The sequence below is a fragment of the Peromyscus eremicus genome, chromosome 1 (genome assembly GCF_949786415.1).
Source record: "Peromyscus eremicus chromosome 1, PerEre_H2_v1, whole genome shotgun sequence".
Classification (NCBI taxonomy): domain Eukaryota; kingdom Metazoa; phylum Chordata; class Mammalia; order Rodentia; family Cricetidae; genus Peromyscus; species Peromyscus eremicus.
Window position 1 is genome coordinate 35,046,508 of NC_081416.1, and position 9,631 is coordinate 35,056,138.

At 41.0% G+C, this 9,631-nt stretch overlaps 1 protein-coding gene across 1 annotated transcript; it reads left to right on the top strand.

Moving 5' to 3' along the window:
- Positions 1-5,492: 5,492 nt before the first annotated feature.
- LOC131896702 (ATP synthase subunit e, mitochondrial-like) lies at positions 5,493-5,788 on the top strand. Its single transcript, XM_059247468.1, has one exon. It carries the CDS (start codon positions 5,508-5,510, stop codon positions 5,766-5,768), a length of 261 nt encoding a protein of 86 aa, XP_059103451.1. The 5' UTR covers positions 5,493-5,507; the 3' UTR covers positions 5,769-5,788.
- The last annotated feature ends 3,843 nt before the right edge of the window (positions 5,789-9,631 follow it).

Consider the following 9,631-nt stretch of genomic DNA (forward strand, 5'->3'; position numbering starts at 1 on the left):
GGCCCAGAGAGAAACTCTGGACTTGGCTTGGTCTTTGGAAACCTCAAAGCCCACCCCTAGTGACACACTTGCTCCAACGTGGCCACACTTCCTAATCTTTTCAAATAGTGCCACTCCCTGGTGACCAAGCATTCAAATCTATGAGCCTATGGGGGTCATTTTTATTCAAACCAACACATCTGGCTTGGCAACAAGCACCTTTGCCTACAAAGCCCCACCCTCTGATTTTTAATTCTTTTTTTTTTTTTTTTTTTTTTTTTGGTTTTTCGAGACAGGGTTTCTCTGTGTAGCTTTGCGCCTTTTCCTGGAACTCACTTGGTAGCCCAGGCTGGCCTCGAACTCACAGAGATCCGCCTGGCTCTGCCTCCCGAGTGCTGGGATTAAAGGCGTGCGCCACCAACGCCCGGCTGATTTTTAATTCTTTTACCAAGTAGAAAATAATATGTCTACATGATTATCAATACCCCCAGACAAGTACTTTTAGCTACTTGCATATTTGTAAGTTTTGCTTCAAATACTCATTTGCTACTCACTTATGTATTAATATAATGTCTATTCATAGACCTTCTAGAAATAAGCAAAGGTAGATGTAAGTTTTAAGGGCAATATACAAAAAGAAAAAAATTTTAAATTTCCTCCTAAATTTTAACTGTCTTTGAAAATTTGGAAAAGGGTATTATTCATGCTGATTGACAGATTGGAGGAACTGAAAATCACTCATCTATCCCAGCTATCTGTGGGTGTAGGATTCTTAATAGTATGTAGGCAATTCAAAATCAGAGACCTTGTCTAATACAAGTTATCTCTACCCCAAACACTTCCCTTATTCATTTAACTCATATCTTTTTAATAAAAGCTATAATTTACATAACTTTAAATACACTTATTTTAGAAATACAAAAAGACGAAACTTTAAATTCTCATTGTCTTCCTTTCCACAAATATATCCTGATAAGGTGTGTGTACCCTTGGTCTCCTCTCTGTGCTCAATTGCATTAAACACACAGATATAAGTTTTAAAAGTCTATCTGTTAATGTATTCCATATACTACATTGTTCTGTATACTATACAAATAGATATACATGTATACATCTATTTGCTATGATTTCATTTTTAACATAACTAGAGTAAACAAACCAAGAGATTAAAAGGCAGCCCCTCCAAGAAATTGACTCTTGTATGTCAATGGTGTAACAAAGGAAAACAGTGTAGTCTTGAGAGTAGCTAGGGCCACTTAGGTTTTGTGATAATGTAGTGTAATGGTTCAGTGCTCAGACTCAGGTTTATGTGCAAAGTGAACACAATAATAGTTCATGATGTAGAGTAACTTCTGTGAGAAAAATAGTTACATTTGGGTCAAAAGTTGCATATTTACTTGTGAAATAAATACAATATCAATATTCATTTATCCTAGTTTTATTTTATTATCAGTGGTCCTAGTGGCCACAGGGTCTTTATTCATTAAATGTGAATGGTAAGCACTCTCATCTACTTTACAGGACTGTTGGGAGGATTACATGAGCACACAGTGAACTATTGGCTCAATACTTATTAGCTATCATGGTGTGTGAGTGAACTGAAAAGAATACACAGTAGTCCTTCATTGCAGTAGAGTATGAGTCAATGGTTCTCAACCAAGAGTGATGTCCCTATCTCACTAGGTTAGTTTGGTTGTTGCTCTGACCAAATTCCTGGACAGAAATGATTACGGAGCAATTATTTATTTGGGCTCACTACTTGAGAAGATGAATTCTACCATGGAGAAGAGAGCCCAATGAAGCAGAGTTGCTCAACTCATGGCAGCCAGGAAGTAGAGCAAAGGGATTCAGAAGAGGCAAGGCAAGATAGAGACCCCTAGGACACACATGCTACAGTAACCTGCTACCTCCAGGTAGGCCTCACCTCCTAAAGATCATACCATTATCTAAAAGAGCACCACCAGCTAGAGACCAAGAATTAGACACATGAGCTTGTGGGGACATTTCATATTCAAGTCATAGCATCTATCTCCCCAAAGGGACTGTTAGACAGTCTCTAAAAACACCTGGTGATTATAAGAGTTGCTACCGGGATCTGATGGTTAGACTAGCAAGGGATGCTAAATGTCCCACAATGCACAGGGCAGTCATACGAAGAATTATCCTCCCCATAATGTCAGTAGTGCTTGAAAGACTTTAAAAGTATGGGCATGCCATTATGTTATAGATCTGGGTAGGTGATTTGCCATCAAACTCATAGGGTCAGAACATAACTGTAGCTATAGTTTTCCTGCCTGGCCCACAGTAGGACAAATCTCTATCACCTGCCAGTCCCACAGCCGCTCAGACCCAACCAAGTAAACACAGAGACTTATATTGGTTACAAACTGTATGGCCATGGCAGGCTTCTTGCTAACTGTTCTTACAGCTTAAATTAATCCATTTCTATAAATCTATATCTTGCCACATGGCTCGTGGCTTACTGGCATCTTCACATGCTGTTTGTCATCGTGGCGGCTGGCAGTGTCTCTCTAACTCAGCCTTCCACTTCCCAGCTTTATTCTCCTCCTTGTCCCGCCTATACTTCCTGCCTAGCCACTGGCCAATCTGTGATTTATTTATTGATCAATCAGCAACACACTTGACAAACAGACCATCCTACAGCACTTCCCCCCTCCTTTTTTTTTTCAAAAAGGAAGGTTTTAACCTTAACAAAGTAAAATTACATATAATTTGGGAATTTGGGCGTAGCTTCTCTTACTACTTCCTGCTGGAGGGGGGTGCTGTATCTTATGGGGACACAAAGAAAATTTTAGGATCATGGAATAGTCCATGAGGGTGTATCGTCTGAGCCAGTCGCCTTGAAACGGTTCTGGATATTGGATCATCTGGGCCATGGTGTCATCAGAGACCTTTCAGGGGGTCTTGGCTGGTCAAACCTGATGTATCTTAATCTGGAACAAATCCATAGCCTTTGGCTTTCTGTGGGAACAAAAGCAACATATCCTTATATCCAAATTTTGAAGTCAAGGTACCTTTAAAATATACATTTTGGCATAACACAACAGCTTTTACAATCAAATGTTTTCTGCAGTTAAAAATCCCAAAGACAACACAATCCAGATTCTCTGTGTAATATCCATTTTTATGTGGCTTATTTTTATACTACCTTTACTGTCTCTTTAAAGACTTTATTTTTAAAAATTATTTATTTCTTTATATAACTGTATATATTCCTTTTTCTCTCTCTTTCAGCCTACATACATTTTTACACACATTGTAAACTATTACATCTGAATCTGTTTTATTGTGAATTTATTGCTTTAAACCGCAACAGCTGTGGCTGCTAGCTCCGCCCACCTTAGCTTCCCAACATGGCAACATGGCGGTGGTACGTTCTCCACCAGCTCTGGGAGCTATCGTGGGTCTATGCTTTTATCCAAGCAGCGTGTAGCCCAGAAACCTCTTTTTTTGTCTTGTACTAGCAAAGGCTAAATCCACCACGCAGCTTAATGTGCCACATGCAGAGGCCTCATTCCCACCATACTGCAGGTCGAGCGCGCACACTAGGAACCCACCAGTAGCTCAAACCGGCAGCTGCCGCTCATTTGAGAGAGACAATTAGGAAGCTGTTTTTAGCTCCGTTTTAGAATCTTTTCTCAGGTTTTAGGTGGAAACTCTTACCACCACGTTGGGCGCCAAATGTAGATGTAACCAACCTTCCTATTAAATAAGAAACACAGAACCAATGCAAAGAAGAAAGCCAAGAGGTCAGAGCTAAGAGCTAAAACCTTACCCTTCCTCCTGCAGTGGTCCTACCTCTCCGAACCAAGGCTACCCCTGTGTTAAAGTCTTTATATAGAGTTCCTCTTCTGCCTTCTCATTGGTTGTAAACCCAACCACATGATCGCCTTGTCATGGCCTGTCTGTATAGGCCTCCAGGTTTTCCATGATTGGTATTGAGATTAAAGGCATATGTATCCAATAATGGCTGTATCCCTGAACACACAGAGACTTACTCAGCTCTGCCTACCAAGTGCTGGGATTACCAGCATATGCCACCACTGCCCTGCTTTCCTATGGCTTGCTAATAGCTCTGACCCCCGGGCAACTTTATTTATTAACATACAAATAACATTTTAATACAAATAAAATATCACCATATTTCCCCTTTTCTATTTTAATAAAAAAGGAAAAAAAAGAAAAAGCTTATAACTAACATAAGAAAAACTATATACAAAAGTACAATAACTATATACAATATATACAAGTAATAAATACCTAAACAATGTCTAGTTCATTTGTATTTGACAAATTCAGAGAAAATAATTCCATTATCTATTCTATTGTATCTAATTCACTTTCTATCCTAATTAATCTTCAACTATAACTAACTAATCTTCAACTCCCTCAGAGACCCAAGAAGGAAATAATATTAGCTAACAAAAAAATAAAAACAGGAAGTATATGCAAGCAACTTCCAAAAAATTGTGAGTTGACAGAAACAGCCAGCTGCCTGCACAATCATCTGAGGTTTCTCCGCAGTGTTGGGGCATCATCTTCAGCCTATAGGCTTAGCGTATCTGACAGACTCATTTGTGAAGTAGAATGTACACAAGGTCAACAGTTCAACCTCACATTGGGTGAGAGCAGTCTATATACCAGAAACACCTGAATTCCACTAGTGTCATGTCATGATTCAGGATTTTAAATTCTGGAAATTGTTGATGTTTTTTGAATTCAGCTGTCCATTCTTCTTGGCTATGTATGTATGTGGCTTCATTTCAGCATCCCGTTCTTCTCCACATCCCTCTATTAAATGCCATTCTTCTGTTGAGAGGTGTGAGCTTAGTTACTCTTCAAGAATAACTGTTTCAACTACCTCCCCATTGCACATCAGAAGCCATCGGCCCACTGCCTGTTCAGCTGCCTTCGAAGAAAAGGGCACTGTACCTTTTCCGAGTTGCGAAGGCCACGTCAGGGATGGTGCCATATTGTCCTGGCCTCAGAAGATGCCTTTTGATAAAGCCATAACCACACTTGTTTTGACAAGAATCAGTAGTCCTTTGTTTCATGTCCTGTCTGTCCTGTTTGTCAGCAGTTGATTTGAGGATACTTTGTTGTCCAGTGGCTAACTTTTGCCACAATGAAAGTTAACTCCATACGCAGTTTCTTCAATGCCCATATTTTCTCTGAAGTAGATTGGTACTGCCAGGAGCCGACATGTCTCATAGTCATAACAAAAAAGAAAAATTTTCTAAGTTATTAAAACATTTTAAATGCCATATTCTGTAGATCTCTGAAGGGTTTGAAGATAACCTGTCTATCTAAAATATATCTACTCAATCTTGAAAACATACCTAATATAACTACAAGTTCTATTATAATGTCTAACTACTAACTTTCATTTCTTTATATCCTAATAGTTGGTAATAACAACATTCAAGGATCAGAAAATTGCATTACATTGTTAAATGAACGGTACAATTAGAAATATACATATATCTGGCGCGAAGGTCACGGACAAGATGGTTCCCCCAGTTCAGGTCTCTCCGCTCATCAAGCTCTGCCAATACTCAGCCCTGGTCCTTGGCATGGCCTACGGCGCCAAGTGCTATAGTTACCTAAAACCCCGGGCAGAGGAGGAGAGGAGGGTGGCAGCGGAGGAAAAGAAGAGACTAGATGAGCTGAAACGGATTGAGAGAGAACTGGCAGAAGCTCAAGATGACAGCATACTCAAGCGACGGGCCAGTGAGCTTGCCTTTTCTTTAGTCGCTGAGGATGAATAAAGCTTTGTTGTGTGAAAAAAAAAAAAAAAAGAAATATACATATAGCATTTTCTAACAATATCAATTTCAATATATATAATTTGTATACAATATAAAACGATCCAATCCAATGTAAAGTATTTACATTTTTCTTTTCTTTTTTTTTTTATATAAGAACCTTAAATCTAATCTCCTTTGCTTAGCCCTTTTCCTAACCCTTGAGAACAACTTGTAACCAACCCCCCTAATCAATGAAAATTATTCCAGACCCAAAACCCATTAAAAAACAAAAAAAAAAAAAAAAACCACACATAACCTCCCTGATCACCAATCTATACAGCCTGGAGAAAGAATTGATAGTAATCACAGTGATATTAATCACAATTGACATTGATCACCTAGGTTTTGTTAGATACAGTATCAAAGACTATATCGAATTGCTTGTAGACTGATAGGTTAGAGAAACATAGGTGCTAAGCATGTTTGAGGGATCAGAGGGAGAGTTGGAGAAAAGAAACAGAATGGAGGGGAAAGATATAACGATATTTTAATTAAACACGTTAACTTTTCTTCAACCATTTTATTCTTCTTCTTATATCTCCACTGATGAGATCTTTCAGACTTTCTTCTCTCTGGTTGCCTTCATCCTCTATGACATGTTAATGGCACAAATGTGTTGTGCATCTGTTTATGTGGTTGGACATGGCTGAGGTTTGGGCACTAGACATCACTGTGATAATCAGGTCCAAAAGAAACTCAGGACAAATGGCTTGGTGCCTATTAGCTTACCAAAGCACATGCTGCCTTCCGGGCTTCCTCAGTATCACAAATACCTGTGGCTCATCTCAGCTCTTCTCACCCCGCCCCCTAAACTTCTCCAGCTCATGGGCTTCCCTCCCCCAGCTTCTCAGTCCCTTATAACTATATTATTCCGACGATGAGCTCTCTTTTGTCTTTTCTTCCTGGGGCTCTCTCTCCTGCCCCTCTCTCTTGACCACCTTGGCCTGCGCTCTTTTCTCTTTCTCTCTTGCTCTCTCTTCCCTCACTCTCATGGCCCTGTCCAGTCTGCTGGCCATGTTTAGTCTACTACTCTCCGCTCTGGATCTTCCAGGTGCCTCAGGCCACACTCTTCCTTATATCTAAAATAAAAAGCTTCCACTCCAGCACACCTGTCCTCAGTTAATACAATAATATGTAGGCTTGACCTCTTAGAGGCAATTTTTGCACTCCTGGAAAGATTTTTCCACCACTAAGGCACCATCTTCTAAACAAAATAGGAATGAGCTCAGTCAAGTGCTCTTTTGCATGTTGCTTTAATTACCCGCTCAATTAAAAGTAGCATTGCAGCTAAGTGGTGGTAATGCATGCCCTTAATCCCAGCACTCTGCGGCAGAGGTAGATGGGTCTCTGAGTTTGCAGCCAACCAGGTCTACGGAGCAAGTTCCAGTACAGCCAGGACTGTTACACAGAGAAACCCTGTCTCCAAAACAAAAACAAAACAGAAAAAAAAAAAAAGGGTGGGAGAGACGGCTCAGCAGTTAAGAGCCCTGGCTGCTCTTCCAGTGTCCTGAATTCAATTCCCAACAACCACATAGCAGCTCACAACCATCTATAATGTCATGCATACACATAAATAACTAAATCTTTTTTAAAAAGTGGCATTGCAAGCCCGTTCTGCATTGGAGATCAAATTGAAGCCACAGCTGAACTTCAAAAATCACACTGTTGATTTCAGATGCTCACACAGATGAGTGGCGCTTTACTGAGATGTGAAAATGCAAAATATCAAATTTGGTTGAGGCCCGAGTACAGGATAAATCGGAAAGGAGATTAAAGTTTTCCTGAGAGACAGGTGATCTGGCTGTAACATCGTAAAAAGGAAGCATAAACGAATTTGAGAGGCAATACGATGGCAGGGTAATTCACTGGATAAGGAAGCTGAAGAAATAATAGGAACTTTTCTTGTTTGTGGGTCAAAGTTTCTACAATAACTAGGTGTCCTCCCCCCCGCCCCCCCTGCCCATTTTTCCCCACCATGTGTGTTGTTTGAAAAGTAAAGATTAAACACAATGAAATCTGCAAAGTGAGAAACCCTCCAGTCACGAATTGGGGTGGATTGGAAACAGACAGCCTGTAGGCTAATCACGTGGTCATCAAACCACAGACCTGGAATCTCAGGTCTTTCCCTGGCCCAGCCTGTTTACATCTAATCTCTTTGTTCCTCCGGCTGCCACTTGTTTTATGATGTTTATGAGCCCTCAGTAGAAGGCTCCTGTCTGCCCTTCTCTCTCACCTCAGCATCACCCTGGAAGCCTTTCCTCTGGTCAGCTTCCTAGCTTCCCACTGGTTCTTGTGAGTTCCTACTACCTTAACTCTTTACAAGCCACACATCAATGTGGACTGTCTCCTCTGGGCTTCATTTTCTTTTCTTTTCTTTCTTTTTTTTTTTTTTTTGGTTTTTCGAGACAGGGTTTCTCTGTGTAGCTTTGCGCCTTTCCTGGAACTCACTTGGTAGCCCAGGCTGGCCTCGAACTCACAGAGATCCGCCTGGCTCTGCCTCCCGAGTGCTGGGATTAAAGGCGTGCGCTACCACCGCCCGGCCATGGGCTTCATTTTCTAACTGTAGACTTAGAATTCTTTTCCATTCTTACTCCTCCACACTGAATGGACTTTATAGGGGAAGATCAGAGAGGTGCCCATCCTGACCCCTCTAAGTCACAGAGCTACTGTGGACTAGAATCTGGGTCCTTACATGAACCCTGCATGCAGGCTGGATTTAGCCTAGCCCCTTTTCTGGGATGATGCTGGAGTTTGTGCATTTCTTTTTCCCACTAATAAATGCATATATAGATGCCTTTCTGTTTGTAGATGGGTGGATGTTAGTGAGGGGGCCAGGCAAATATCATGACAGGCCCCTAATAACTCAGTTAAGAACTGGGCCTCAGTTCCTGCATGAAGTAGGCCTGGGCCAAATCCCTCCCCCCACATAGGTAATAACTAAATAAGGACAAAACCTGGGACTTGTCCAGACTTGCCCTAGAATGGAAAAGCTATAGCCTTAAGCTCACCCCTGCTAGCCCTAACCAATTAGGAATGTACTAACATGATTGCCACTCGCTTAAGCCAACAGTAGGTAAAATGACCAAATGACCTAACTGCCCTAGGAAATCCCCTTAGCTGTGCTAAAAAGGAGCCTACATCTCTCTCTCTCTCTCTCTCTCTCTCTCTCTCTCTCTCTCTCTCTCTCTCTCTCTCTCTCTCTCTCTGTCATCGCCATTTTGTACAGATGAGCGACCCCACATGCATGTAGTATAACCAATGCTCTTGTTGATCGAATCGTGACTGGTGGTCTCTTGGGGACTTCTTGTGGACCCTAACAGTTAGTAAATAAAAACACTAAAGTTCTCTATAGTATACACTTTAAATTTTATGGCCTGCCTATTTGTTAGTATTTAACAGCCACTGGGGATATATTTTTAAGTCTTGGCTTTTTTTTTAACTGTTCAAGGTAAGAGTTATTGTTGACAACAGAGTCAGAGTGTGTATATCATAGATGCTTGTTTCTCTGCAGTACACTACAGAATTTTAGGTGTACACTAAAGGTAAGGGACCACATACAGAGGCCCAGCTGTTACACTGAGTGTTACATTTTCTGAAACTAGAATTTGTCAGTACTGAGATGTTTATTTACGTGTGTGAGTGTGTGTGTGTGTGTGTGTGTGTGTGTGTGTGTGTGCACCTGGCACACTCGTTGATGCCTGAGGTCAGAGGGTGATCGATCCCCTCAAAACTGGAGTTACAGGTGGTTGTGAGCCACCTGATGTGGGTGCTGGGAACTAAACCTGGGTCCACTGAAAGAGTAGCAACTGTCATAACCACTAAGC

Bases quoted from the DNA above. Each gene is read 5' to 3' on its own strand.
- LOC131896702 (XM_059247468.1), top strand. From the start codon at position 5,508: ATGGTTCCCCCAGTTCAGGTCTCTCCGCTCATCAAGCTCTGCCAATAC.